Raw genomic sequence first — 15,097 nt, 5'->3', positions numbered from 1 at the left:
AGGCATCATAAGTCGACTGAGTATAGAAAGTAGATACATAAGTGAGAAGTAAAACAATAACTGTAGGCAAAAGGAAGGAACAATATCGATAAGTCTAACCATGCACCTCAGTAATCTAACACGTAGCGGAGAGGTAGAGTAAACCAACTAACTATAACTTAATTGGACCGCCATATGCCAGAAGGTACACTCATGCACAATTGAAAGGAAAATATCTCAAATGGACCCCCATAAGCCTGATGAATACATGAAAGAGCTAATGATATCTCTAACTAAGACTAAATATATTCTAGAACTGAAACGGCCGACCCAAAACTCGAATCACGACAAAGGCACCCTAAAGAATCCAATAGAACAATGTTGTCTAGACTCAAACCCATCTAATAATGTTGCGTCGGACTCGAACCATGACTAATAGATCGGTAGGCCTCGAACCCAATGAAGTGACAAGCTAGAGCTCGAACCATGGCTAAGAGAACAGTCATGAGTCGAACTCGACTAAAAGTGCTCCAGAAAGTACCATATCGACCAATTTATGCTCATCACAAGGATATCATGGCACGATGGATTCACAAAGTGACTCAATCTATCTTGAAATCCCAACCCAATCCCAAATAATCTTGTATAACTTACATAAATCTCATAGTGTAAGACCTAAATTACATCCTATCCCTACTCTTTTTTATTTTACAAAAATCCCTTAAAATATCAGCCATCCGGATACATAAGTTTCATCCAGATACATTAATTGTGATACATTATAAAACTTGTCTGTTGCGCTTTAAATATGGAATATTAACATAAAATTGATTTTCTTTCCCATAAATCATGCATATCTGATTGATATCAATCAATTCCAATCTGTAACAGCTTCACAAAAATTAAAATTAAGATTTTTATCTTCTCCATCAATTCGAAATCGTAAAAGTTTCACAGGAGGAATTTTCCTTCTTTGTGTTGTTGCTCAACAACTTGTCAATGTTAACATCGATGGAACGATTGCTGATTTTCAATTGTATAGAGGGGTACTCTTGTCTGTTACTCCTTTTTACACATTTCTTTGCCCTTTCTTCTCTCAAGAATCTCAAAAATGACGTGCATTTTGTTCTCTCAAGAAAAATGAAGCAAAAAACAGTTTTAATATGGAAGAGAAGAAAGATGATAGGTCTGTGAGGTGTTCACTCAAGATTGAAGTAATTGATGATACAACAATGATTGATATTTCTCAAGTTAGAAAAAGTTGCTCAATTGATAAAAAAAATCATGGGTTTTGATGTAAAATCAAGAAAAAATAGGAAGAAAAAGAATGCAAATCAAATGATTGTGATAAAAGCAAAAGTTAGAAATATGATGACTACCGGATAATCAAGAAATCATGGGGTACATCATGGGGAGTGGAGAGGTATGAATATATAAGAAGAAACAGTGATTTGCCATATGGTGTTTGTGCCATTAATTCACTGGCTTCTTATCCGATGAAGGAATTATCTTTTGTATTATCTCCTTATCCATCTCCGATCGTTCAACCACCTCCTCTACCATTCCCTTTGCTCTCTCCACCATTGGTGTATAGTTTTTTTTAAATGTATCATTGTTATAGTTTTGTTTTGTCGTTTTGATGTGAATATGTAAGTCATGATACATTAGTGGTAAACGACCCGCGTGTATTGTAATTTTGTATCTATAGATTATGATGTGGCCGTTATTTTGTATTCGAATGCAATTTGTATAAAAATGTATCATCATAACATATTGTATATGATACATGTGTATCACAATTTTGTATAATGTATCAGGTCATTATTGTGTATATTGTACATATAAATAGTGTAACAATTAAGATATGTAAATTACTTGTTTTGATCAAGACAAATGTGGATGATACATTAATATATATCAATCTTGGATTTTTGTGAATGGTTGTATCATTGATAATTTTAATGTACCTAGTACATGTTATAAGATGGTTATAAAATTGTATCGATATGTGTTAGATAGGTGTTGCTTTGAAAATTGAAAAAAAATGTATTTCATATAATGTATCACTGAATTTTTTTAATGTTTGCAGATTGTTCCATGTCGTCTGAGTTTTTATGTATCAAGATTATTATTGGGTAATATGTACATATACATCACATTCTAAGTTGGATAAAACTGAACAAATATTAAAGAGTGCAGATACACAACACACAACTGATTTGTTATTGTCTATATAGCCTTTTTAATTTGAATAAGACTGATGATACATTGAAAAACTTGATACATGCAAATAATACATTAGGTAGTGTTTATGTATCAAGTATATTTATATTGAACATGATAAAACCAATCGAAGATTCAACAATATTAGGGTTATGTATCAACACCTTAAATATGAATATGATACATTGCATAAAACAAGGATGAACGGAGAATCAGATACAATGGAGAATCATATGTATCAGGAAAAAAGGGTAAATTTTTTTTTTGAAAAAAACGACAATGGAGAATATGAAAAGTACCTAAATCAGTGGTTTAAATTTGATTGACTAGAAAGAGAATTCTTTTGAAATTCAAATTGAGATGAAAATTCTAACTGATAAGATTGTGGAGTGAAATTAGGATAGATTAATGGAGTAGAAAAAGGAAGGAAAAACGTGGATTAAGGCTAAAATACTTATGTATCCGGATGATTTGAGAATTGAGTGAAAATAAGAGATTTTGAAAATATTTTAAAATGGTAGGAAATAATGGAAATTATGAAAAATAAAGATGGGTATATTTGTAATTAATCCAATAATCTAACAAGCTCAAATTCACACTTGAATCTCTATTAGTTAAAAGCCTTAGTATGTGGTTACAATCACTTCCAACATGAATCAAATGACCAATTGCATTGCGACTTATTTAAATTGTCACATCATTATATATACCCAAATTAAAGAGAAAAAATAATGGTCAAAATATATAACAAAGTGTTCAATGAATCAAGGACAGGTAGCCTTTAGTCCAAACGATTACGAAAAAAGGTGTTGACCAAAATTTTATTAAGAAACAATTTTGCAGCTCCGTCACCCCATCCCACCACAATTGTCTGCTCTAAGCATAAGCTCCTTCAATGAAGGTCGAATTTTTCGATTTAAATATGTTCTTCAATTGTCTCTAAGCATTAACTCCTTCATTGTTAATTAACTTATGAAGCTAGCCAAATATATAAAGAAAATCAAATTCCTAAAGAGAAAAAAACAATTTTGGGGATTGGATTGTTCATTGAAGTAGTCACAATTAGTCATAAGTCTAGTTGTAGAAAAGTTGAGTTGTTCATGATATATGATAGTGAGATTTACCTCAAGTACGGTTATTTACCAATCTTTTCCAAACTTATGTTCATGATTTTTGTGGCATAAAGTGTGTTCTTGGTGAAGTTTTTCTCCTTTAAGAGTTAATTATCAAATTTGATTTTTTTATTTTCTTGTACATATATTTTGAGACAATATATTTTCTTCACTTTTTTGTTAGAAGTGATATGGAAAACAAAATTCAAATAAATTTTTCTATAAGAGATAAAGAGATATTGGGAGTATCATTAAAGGGATTTAAGTTTGGGAAAATGGTGGGAGGCAGTGACTGAAAAAATGGGGAAGAGCAGAAAAAAACTTACTAAATAAACCTGCAATTTTGAATTTATTACACTCATCATATCATATCAGCGAAAAGTGTCAAAATAATACAATAAGATGCTACTATGGGTGTTTACAATATATGTCTCACTAAAACTATCTAAATGAAAAGTGGTGCCAATGGTTCTACCTTTCTCGAATGAATTTGAAGTATATTGGCCTATATATGCAGCCATGTTGCCAATCCTATAATTCTTACTCATTTTAATTTATATCCTATCTAACTAGCAGATTTTTATAATACTACAAATCACTTGACAAGATCAACCAATATTATACAGAATATGAGAGAAGCTTGAGCCCAAAAAATGCAGAACAAGCCCTCTTTTCATTTACAACAGTTGGCAGAGGGGCAGCTCGCCAACAAGGTATTCTAATCGATTTTGAATATAAGAACCCTGCCTAAAATAAATGAATTCTACATATATAAGCCTAACAATCGTTTATCCTCGTGAAACCTATGTTCATTTTGAGATTTATGTCTAGTACTCGAGACGCGATGAACTGCACTATGAAGTCAAGTTCACAAGAACCTGAGCCATTACCAGCAAATAAGCTCTTGTAGAAGCAGAAGGATAAAACCCCATCTTTTTAACACCCCCTAATGATACTTGCAACATTTTTCCCGATCTCTTCTTTTGTTTCCTCACATATAGGAACATCGCCAATGTACATATCAAAAATTGCCCCTGGAGAAGGCAAGAATAACAAGTGTAAGAATCTATCTTTATCCCATACATTTTCTCCTTCTAGTTAGTTCCCCAAGAATCAACATCTTGCCCCACTTTGCATAGTATGTCCAGAAGTGCCTAGTAATAAATTAAAGGACAGTTCACTTACTACACAATTCTCTACTCTGAACTGCTCCAATATGGTTGCCCCCGACTGCGAAGAATAGTAGTCCAAAAGTGAGATGTTTTGCATAATCCCCTTATTAAAAGAATAAGCAAATAGAAGAATATGTGATCTAAGATATATTTAACTTACTCTCAGTAATTAAATGTCCATCAGTTGTTCGTCGAAAATTGATTGTGGTACCCTGAAAATTTCAGTCATGTATATATATTATAATAATGGATGAGGAGGCTTCCTAGAATAAATGGATGGTGGGAAGGTTATAGCTTGCTTACTGCATGTATAGGAATATCTTGAGAGAACATAGAACCAAATGTTTCTAGACAGTGATAATCGGTGTCAGGATTTGCCTGTAAGGGAAACAAAGAGTGTCAGTATTGAGGGTCTTTTTCTTCTCTGGCAGTAGTAAATACCTAGGAAAAATAACTGTGAGTGGAAGACAACTGTTGGGCTGACCTTGAACAACCGAGCTCGAAGAGATTTCTCAAAAACACTGCAGAAAGTGGCAATTGAAACAGAGTTCAGAATATGAGTCTATGAATGGCAAATTTGAAGGCTTCCATGTGTTTGGAAATTTCACTCAAGAGACTTTTGTAATTAAACTGGGACAAAGTTCGAAACTTGTGGACCTAAATATATCATAACATTTGTGTGGCTATAAAACTTTTGAAACTTATGGTCTTAAACATTTCCATGGCTTCTCAATAAGAAAATATAGGAATGTTCGTTCGTATTGGAAAGGATTAATAATGGAAGTATCAAACTAAGTGGAACAGAGGTATTTTTTTTTTCCTTTTAACGTAATAGTGGATGCAGTTTCAAGGCACTTCTCAATTTGAAATTCAATATCATTAATTGCCTCGATACAATTATCAAGAGGAGCAATGACAGCTCTTACAAATCGATTCTTCAACAGTATTGAGGTCACAAGTAACAATTAAAGGTTTCATTTTTTCTTTTTTGATTGGTTTAAAAGTTGTCACTTTTTCAATATAAGGAAGTGGGAAGTAAGTCATATTTAGCTAATTACTCATAATTTTGAAAACAATTCATGAAATAGTGAACTATTTGATTTTTAAAACAGGATTTTATCTGATGGAAACACAATGTCCAACATGGTAACATGAAAGGGCGAGAGCAAAGCTTTTCAAGATCTGGAGAGAAATTTCAACGTACTCTCGAACTGTGTTGATTTTGATTCCATTGCAGCTAACAACAAGCCTTACGGTCATGCTTATGTCTTCCCTGCAGAACGTCCAACAGCACTGGTGTGAGAAAATAATAGCAACACAGCACAACCTCTAATCACTTCATAAACAGAATGGCATATGCTTCTTGAGCTCGAAGGCTAGTGTTGCTTCTCAAGTGTCTAACCCTGAACTCAACACTTCAAAATCTAACCCATTAATCCCCCACGCTAATCCACCCATTTCACTTGTGCGAGTGTATAATTAGGGTGCTTCAAAGATGAACAAATGAACCATACAATACCATTTGTGGGGAAAAGATGCTACACCGCTCAACTTGACACACTTAGGTGTTCCCCTGGGGGGGGGGGGGGGGGGGGGGGGGGGGGGGGGGGGGGGGGGGGGGGGGGGGGGGGGGGGGGGGGGGGGGGGGGGGGGGGGGGGGGGGGGGGGGGGGGGGGGGGGGGGGGGGGGGGGGGGGGGGGGGGGGGGGGGGGGGGGGGGGGGGGGGGGGGGGGGGGGGGGGGGGGGGGGGGGGGGGGGGGGGGGGGGGGGGGGGGGGGGGGGGGGGGGGGGGGGGGGGGGGGGGGGGGGGGGGGGGGGGGGGGGGGGGGGGGGGGGGGGGGGGGGGGGGGGGGGGGGGGGGGGGGGGGGGGGGGGGGGGGGGGGGGGGGGGGGGGGGGGGGGGGGGGGGGGGGGGGGGGGGGGGGGGGGGGGGGGGGGGGGGGGGGGGGGGGGGGGGGGGGGGGGGGGGGGGGGGGGGGGGGGGGGGGGGGGGGGGGGGGGGGGGGGGGGGGGGGGGGGGGGGGGGGGGGGGGGGGGGGGGGGGGGGGGGGGGGGGGGGGGGGGGGGGGGGGGGGGGGGGGGGGGGGGGGGGGGGGGGGGGGGGGGGGGGGGGGGGGGGGGGGGGGGGGGGGGGGGGGGGGGGGGGGGGGGGGGGGGGGGGGGGGGGGGGGGGGGGGGGGGGGGGGGGGGGGGGGGGGGGGGGGGGGGGGGGGGGGGGGGGGGGGGGGGGGGGGGGGGGGGGGGGGGGGGGGGGGGGGGGGGGGGGGGGGGGGGGGGGGGGGGGGGGGGGGGGGGGGGGGGGGGGGGGGGGGGGGGGGGGGGGGGGGGGGGGGGGGGGGGGGGGGGGGGGGGGGGGGGGGGGGGGGGGGGGGGGGGGGGGGGGGGGGGGGGGGGGGGGGGGGGGGGGGGGGGGGGGGGGGGGGGGGGGGGGGGGGGGGGGGGGGGGGGGGGGGGGGGGGGGGGGGGGGGGGGGGGGGGGGGGGGGGGGGGGGGGGGGGGGGGGGGGGGGGGGGGGGGGGGGTTTTGTTTTTGTGGGGGGGGGGGGGGGGGGGGGGGGGTGGGGGGAGTCATCATATATGATTACTAAAATTTTGTAGTTTTATAAGCCACTTGCAGTCGTGCAATTGGATACAATATTTAAGTACAGGATTGTGTTGGATCACATGATAAGGCTACTGTTCAAGAATTGGTTGGAATAGCAACACAAGAATGATACTTACAATCTAAATCATTGATGTGCATAGGAGATATGATCATTACCCATGAAGTCACCAGTTGATACTGGTGATGGTAAAAGGTTTCTAGTGAAGTATAGGGGAGAAAAGAAACAGAAAAAACTTAGATGAAAAGGAGTAACTTTAACAAGAAGAGAGGAGAAGCTATATAGATGGTGTAGGATGAAGAGAAGGAGTGAAAACATGGACTATCAAAGCAGCAAAAGAAATGAAGAAAGCAGCTTGGTTAGTTCACTAATGGGCATAATTGAGGTCACACGACACAGTTCATTCTCTTTAATAAGATAAGGTAAAATTCATTAACAGAGGACCAAGGAACTATGCAAAAGTACAGAGATACAGAGCATTCCTACTGTATAATACATAACTTCATTTTACCAGCTCAGGAAAACAAAATATATTACATGGAGATTTGAACATCAATTACTACAACTAGAACCAAAAATCCAAACATCGAAACAGGCAATGTAGATTCAAAAAGTTACTTATCAGAAAGTAAGTGCAAACTTAAGCACTAAACAATTTTAAACTTAACTTCAGAGGCAAAACCTCAAGAATGTTGTGCCAGATTCAAGAATGACAATGTTAAGACCATGGCAAAAGGAAAAGATATGCACAAGAGCAAGTATTTAACTCCAGAGAGGCAGAGACATTGGGATGCTTACAATAAATGCATACCTGAGAAGATCCTGATAAAAATCTTGTTGCTTGTTCAGTTCACAAAAAGGAACTGAGGCATATTTCCAACCCAACTTCCGGCAGACATCAAAAGGATGCACATCTATACATAACAAAAGATAGTTAAGCTCTGAAGATGGAACTTTTCAACTTGCTATAGAGCTCAGGGCAGTCTAGGGAAGAGCTGGAACTTACAGAAGCCAAATGCATAAACCTTTAGAGATTTAATTCTGATAATTTTCATTATTCTGGATCCAGTCCCAACAAGGACCTAAAATTCAAGCAGAAGTCATTTTAAACTTTTATGAACAATTTAAAAAAGTCATTTTGAACTTTTATTGGCTACTAAACTCATAACTGCAGCATAACAATGTCTGAACTCTGATTAAGATTTCAGTCAGATCGTATGGGAAATGGAAATCTGGAGAGAGAATTCAAGATTACATTTTCTCAGACCAATGCCATGATCTTACAAAATCAAATAATATCATAGCATTGAATATTGGAAATGACATGCAAGATCCTAGTCAGTGACTACTTTTTTTATTCTTTTGTTCGAGAAAGGTAATAGTTAGACACTCTACCTTTACCGCTTCAACTTTTCACTAATATCTTATCTATGTAAATAGTGAACTAGGCAAAAGGACATTGATCAGCCAGAAACGAAACAAGGCAATGCAACTAAGATAATGGTGAAATTAACTTTTTCCTCTTAATATTATGATGACATAATTAATACTACCAAATGTTGGAAGGAAAGAATCTAAGAAGTAACTTTTCACATCAAGGCATAGTTGTAGAAAGCATCCAAAGTACCATATTCGCTTAATTGCTTTGGTCATTTTTTTCTTACAATGCGTTCCCTTCTTCTTTTCCAAGTTTAGTTTCTGGGATAGTGGTGGCTCTTTCTAATTTATTTCTACAAAACCGACTAACATTAACTGATACACGTTATTAAAGAATTGTTAATGGGTATAGTAACCAATTTAGCTTTTCCAAGGTTACAGGTAATCTTCTCCCATATTATAGCAGGGATAAAATCGACATGTCTAAATCAGTATCTCCTTTTTTTCTTTCTCCAGTAAGCATTTAGAATTTATGGGGCTTTTTTTCCCTCCTCCTTGTTTCATTCTGAACTTCCCAGTTATTCACTGTCCTCTCCTGAATCACCTATACGCTACTGACCTCAATGATCACTCTCCCTCTCTTAATTATATGGTATATGTATATGTATCTCATTAATGTCTACACTCAATCTATTAGCCCAAACTAGTTTGGATCAGCATATGAATCCTCACAATCCATTTCGCTCTACTTTGACAAAGAGTGCCTAGGTGAGCACGGCCAAATGTATATATGATGATTCATCATTAATAGACTAATTTTATGTTCGCCATAAACTACCAGTATCCTCCTTTATCCAAGTTTGAGACTAGTAATATGAGCAAGTCCATTGTTTAGTCCATAAGAGAAAAGTAGGGGGGAGGTTCCTTACTGTGTTGACTCAAATAATTTTGCAGTCTGGTTGATAGAAAAATATATACATATTTTTTCCTTTTCCTATTGTTTTCTTTTTGGGATTTCATGTTTGAAACCATGGAATTGATTATATTAATATTTTTCACTGTTGCATTCACTAATGTCTGGTTTGGTATTTGTTATGTTGCAAAGTTAAAATGGATTGCCCTTTTCTCTTCTTCTCTGGGTGTCTACTCTTCTCTTACTTAAATGGCTAGAAGACTGAAGCCTAAAATCAAATAGTCATAACAGAATGCACATATCTTCTTCAGTTTGGAAGCAAACCTAACTTCAGTATCATCAATTTGGCCATTAATTAACAAGATTCAGGAACCACAACACTCAATTAACTGAACCAAATAGCAAGTCAGAAACCAAACAGTCTAATTGGACAGTCCATTTAAGCTGGGATCGCAATATAGAGGAGTAATGATCAAAGTGGTGCAGTTACTGCTGAACAAAAAAATAATTGCAGGATAGGACCTTTGTAAAGTATGAATAGCTAAATCTAAGAACTGCATTGAGTATCACAAGAAATATCCATTTCAATTATCAGTTGAATACCAGTAGTTCATGTTTGACATATTTACCTCTGATGTGAAACTGGAATTTTGCTCCCCAGCTATTAGGTTGTCCAAGATAGTAGGAAACTCAATACCCGTTCTGGGCTCAACTGCATGTCTAGACCAATTTAAACTCTGAAAAAACGAATTATCACATCCCCGGTGATCAACCTCACAGGGCCGGTGATCGTCACCACTCTGAGATTCCATAGCACTACTATCCAGTTGAACAGATAGAACATCACCAGAGCTGATAATCATTCATTTGACCAAAAGCAATTATAAGAACCTCAGCGCAAAAGCAGTAGTCAAAACCTAAATGGGATTCTTTTTCTTTTTCTTTCTGTGAAGGTAATGTATATGGCTTTAAATAAATCCATCTCATAAGAAATCAGAGTTAAAAGAGTTCACAATGAAATATATTGAGAATAAAAGCTTACAAATTGTCAAATGGAGGTACTAAAGCAGCAGCTAGTGAGAGAATAGGAATTGATTGAAGATGTTTTGCTTCTTTGTACATTTGATTCAGAGTGAACTTTGAAATCTTCCTAAATATCACAGGGATGGTAATTTCCCCTTTGCATCTTGATTGCCAGAAGAGTTCCATAAAATAATGTCTACTTGAAGTTGTTTCTTGTGTTTGAATTGACATTCTAGACCTTGTATTTCTTGAACCTTGATAACCACCTGATATTTGGTTATTACCTCTGGAGTTCGATCCAGTGGCAAACCAGACTAGCAGCGCGCCAGTATATTTTGAAAAGCACTTAAAAGCTTCTTGAAGTGCCTGACTTCCAGGCACATATAAATTTCTAGAACCATCAACAATCAATGATATATGAGAGAGGAAATTGGCTCCAAATCCATACGGCATGAGAGGATCAATTGGGAACATTTCTGATGAACTCCAATCACCATCCATGAAATTGTTCCGCATTTTTAGTGATCAGTTCCTACAAGGGCCTTTTAGCCCCCTATCACTACCGATACGGGCAGAAATCACCTACTCAAACAATGATTCAAATTAGAAAATATTGATCCACATACAATGAATTAAAAGAATGATGCAGCAGGCAAACTAGGAAAAACAGCATTAGCTACCATCAACATTCAACACCATACATTTCATAAACACAATATTGAGGCAAGTAATTCAAAATAGTTACTAAAATAAACACATAAGCTTAAGCAATTAAAACATAGATATATCATATGCAATGATGAAGGAAATTAAGAGGCATTTCAACATATTATGAAAAAAAAAAACACATTACATTAATAAATTTCACATCAGGTAAAATCATAACATAAATTGCAATCAAAACCCATAACAAAAAGATAGAAAAACTAACCTGAAAAATGTGGGTGGATCAAGAAAAAAGGATTCTTGGATTGAGATTAAAAGTGCATTAGGGTTTATGAATGAGTTTGTTAATTATCCCCTTAAAGGAAAGAATATGCTTATGGTTCTAGAAAAGAAACGAAAAAAAAGGTATCTTTTTCAATTATTTGTTTTTCTGTTTGTTCCACCTTTTTATTAAATTGAATGAATCATAGGAAGAATTGGAAATTTAAAGAAAAAAGGGAAAACCGCAAGTTGAATTAGAGGTGAAATTTGTTCAACATTCAACCTTTCGCCTAACATTTGTGTTCATATTCATTCACTATTGGAATTTAGTCTAACACCGACCCTTCTCTCCTCTTTCCTCTTTTTCCTTCAAAAGTAAAAAATGTGACTCCCCTTCCTACTTGCCTCATAGCTTACAAGTTTGTTGGGTTGTGGTGACAAAGTGAGACGGTTTAATTTTTAATCAAAAGTTTAATATTTGAATTTTGGGTATGGAGAAAATTCTATTGAGAGTATCACTTTGATGAGCCTTGCAGTATGCAATTTGAATTTAATTGGACTCCAATATAAATTTCGAACATAAGACGGAAAATAAAAAAAAAGGTTTAAAATATCAAAATCAAGAAAGTATCAAGTGTAGGAGGAGGTGGTCATTTGTCTTTACACCTCCAACAAGTTTGGCTGATATGGAAAGGTAGTAGGGACACCACAGAGCATTTTATAAACACGGCACTTACGAAGATGGTTGGTTCATTCAACTTCATTTGTTTTTTATTAAGATTAATTTATGTTTAAATATCAAAATGTGCATAATTATTAAGAAGTTCAAAAACAAATATTAAAATATTTATTGAAAATTATTTATTTATTCAAATGTATAAAATTTATTTGTAATTTTAATTTTTTTAAAAATAAATTACTAAATTAATTTAATATTATTATAATAATAAAATGTTTAAATTTTTTATATAATCATTGGTGGTAGTGATTACTAAATGGTGGTTGTAGATGGCATGTGATAGTGATAGACGGTAATAATACTTGTGGTTGATTGTTTAATCGACCGAAGGACATGGCATCTAGGTAGGCATTTGAATATTTAATTATGGATCGTGATTTTAAATTTTAAATTAAAAAATAGAATTGGAATTTCAAAAAATTTAATGAAGAATTCGATTCATATATTTATATTTTGTAAAAAAAAACTATTGTTTTAAAATTTGAAAACACTCAAGCTCGCCGTGATTTTTTTTTATTAAATAATAACTAGTTACTATTATTATTGACGCTTTATAAAATTATGTATATTTAAAAGCTTATAATTACTGATATTTATCTATAAAAGGAACATGGAGATACATGATTTATCAATATTGTATTATATCATGTTATCTTATTTATGAACTAGGGAACTTATCCGCGCTTCGCGCGGTAAAAAATGTCTATAAACTTATGATTTAATATTTATCTAATAGTTTATAATATTATAAACAATCTAAAATTATAGTTTTGATTACTTTTCTTGTTCCAAAAAATTATTCAAGTATAAGTTTATAATCTCAACTCATATGTTATTGCAAAACTTAATTTGAAAATTAAATCCAACCTACAATTACATTTTAAAAGAAAATAATTACAACAACACAATAAGAAGAAAGTTGAAAACAAAAGTTCTGAATAACTCATTTGTAGTTGAGTGTATATATATATTTAGTTTAGTAGAAGAAAAATGAGCAATTTGAAAAAACAATTTATGTAAAATTTGTGATAAACTTGAATAATGAACTACTTACAAATAATTGAAATAACAATAGGTCTTAAAAGTTTCAGTTAATATGAAATTGTTTTATACTTTCATTTGTAAAAGTGCATTTGGATATTTATACCAACAACTTATAGATATAGTAATGATAAGTTTTTACCTAATTAAGTAAGTAGCTTAAGAATAGTCAAGAAAAAAACAATCAAATAAATCTTTTACTTCTAAAAAAATCTAATAAATGTTTTACTCATGCTCCCCTTTATCCTTTATAGCAACTTAAAATGTTGCCAAAAATCTCAATAAAAGGTCTAAACATTTTGGGCTAAATTCTAATACTATTGATGGAATTTTTTTTTGTACAACATTCTATTTATTTTAGCCTCTCCAAAATTGAAGAAGGAGGGATAAAGAATAATAAGTAAAAATAAATTGTGTCTCTCTTCTTCTTTTTTAATTACCCTTTTTGTTTTTCTTGTAATACTATATATTCTTATTCTTGTTAGTGTATATTTTACATGTTACTACAAATTTGATTACGGAATTTGTATTAATTATCAAAAAGAGAATATTTCATATATGACCCTTAAAATTTATATAGGAGTATAAGTTTAAGGAAGTTTAATTGTATATTGAAAAAGTAAAGTAATTAAATAGGATTTAAATATGAGGAAGGAAAATGCCATTCTCTGAATAATTATTTTCGCGGTCCAAGAATTATTAATGTTATGTTACAAATTCATAAAATCTAAAAGGAACTGTTCATTTCATAAAATAAAATTAGGAATACAAACTTGACATGAGAGAATTTTTTTTTTTTTTTACATGAGAGATTCAAATTGCAACAAAATTAGTTTCAAGCTTCAATTTAATTGAGAATCCTTCTTTGGACAATTGAGAAATTTGTCATCTACTAATTTATCATCAATAATATGTAAATTATTTGATAAAATTTATTTTAAAATAACGTCTTCTTTTATTATTATTGACATATTGTTCAAATTTGAAGCTAACACACCTAGCAACAAAAACATGTTCATACTATCTCTAAAAAAAATACTACATAAAGTAAGAAGATAAATTAATTTTAAAGAGAGAAAATGAATGACACAAAAACACTAATAAGTAGTAAATTTGAAGCTAACAATTTAATTGAGAATCCTTCTTTGGACAATTGAGAAATTTGTCATCTACTAATTTATCATCAATAATATGTAAATTATTTGATAAAATTTATTTTAAAATAACGTCTTCTTTTATTATTATTGACATATTGTTCAAATTTGAAGCTAACACACCTAGCAACAAAAACATGTTCATACTATCTCTAAAAAAAATACTACATAAAGTAAGAAGATAAATTAATTTTAAAGAGAGAAAATGAATGACACAAAAACACTAATAAGTAGTAAATTTGAAGCTAACAATTTAATTGAGAATCCTTCTTTGGATAATTGAGAAATTTATCATCTACTAATTTATCACTAATAATATGTAAATTATTTGATAAAATTTATTTTAAAATAACATCTTATTTTATTATTATTATTGACATATTATTCAAATTTGAAGCTAACACTAAGCAATAAAAATACTATCTCTAACAAAAATACAAGATAACTTGAGAAGATAAATTATTTTTAAAAAAGGAGAAAATAAATGATACCAAAAACACTAATAACATTTAAATTTGAAGCTGACAATTTAATTGAGAATCCTTCTTTAGACAATTGAGAAATTTATCATTAATAAATATGTAAATTATTTGATAAAATTTATTTTAAAACAATATCTTGTTTTATTATTATTGACATATTGTTCAAATTGAAGCTAACACTAAGCAACAAAAATACTATCTCAAGATAAAGTAAGAAGATAAATTATTTTTAAAAGAGAGAAAATAAATGACACAAAAACACTAAAAACTTGTAAATTTGAAGCTAACAATTTGATTGAGAATACTTCTTAGGACAATTGAGAAATTCATCATCTACTAATTTATCATTAATA

General features: G+C 35.5%; 1 protein-coding gene across 1 annotated transcript; it reads right to left on the bottom strand.

Moving 5' to 3' along the window:
• Positions 1 to 3,891: 3,891 nt before the first annotated feature.
• On the bottom strand, positions 3,892 to 11,698 carry LOC102594909 (fatty-acid-binding protein 2). Its single transcript, XM_006353785.2, has 11 exons — positions 11,333 to 11,698; positions 10,421 to 10,983; positions 10,008 to 10,230; positions 8,095 to 8,170; positions 7,900 to 8,002; positions 5,691 to 5,759; positions 4,971 to 5,007; positions 4,790 to 4,864; positions 4,647 to 4,698; positions 4,500 to 4,544; positions 3,892 to 4,348 (listed from the first exon to the last, which is right to left on the bottom strand). The coding sequence occupies exons 2-11, from the start codon at positions 10,915 to 10,917 to the stop codon at positions 4,251 to 4,253; spliced, it is 1,275 nt and encodes a 424-aa protein (XP_006353847.1). The 5' UTR covers positions 10,918 to 10,983; positions 11,333 to 11,698; the 3' UTR covers positions 3,892 to 4,250.
• Between the last annotated feature and the right edge of the window lie 3,399 nt (positions 11,699 to 15,097).

Source organism: Solanum tuberosum, unplaced genomic scaffold (genome assembly GCF_000226075.1).
Source record: "Solanum tuberosum cultivar DM 1-3 516 R44 unplaced genomic scaffold, SolTub_3.0 scf00162, whole genome shotgun sequence".
NCBI lineage: Eukaryota > Viridiplantae > Streptophyta > Magnoliopsida > Solanales > Solanaceae > Solanum > Solanum tuberosum.
The sequence above is the reverse complement of the archived record's forward strand: the minus strand, read 5'-3'. Positions and strand labels throughout refer to the sequence as shown.

Bases quoted from the DNA above. Each gene is read 5' to 3' on its own strand.
- LOC102594909 (XM_006353785.2), bottom strand. From the start codon at position 10,917: ATGCGGAACAATTTCATGGATGGTGATTGGAGTTCATCAGAAATGTTC. The intron at 4,865-4,970 runs GTCAGCCCAACA...TTTCCCTTACAG, and splicing joins TTCGAGCTCGGTTGTTCAAG to GCAAATCCTGACACCGATTA. The intron at 4,699-4,789 runs GTAAGCAAGCTA...TGAAATTTTCAG, and splicing joins AAGATATTCCTATACATGCA to GGTACCACAATCAATTTTCG.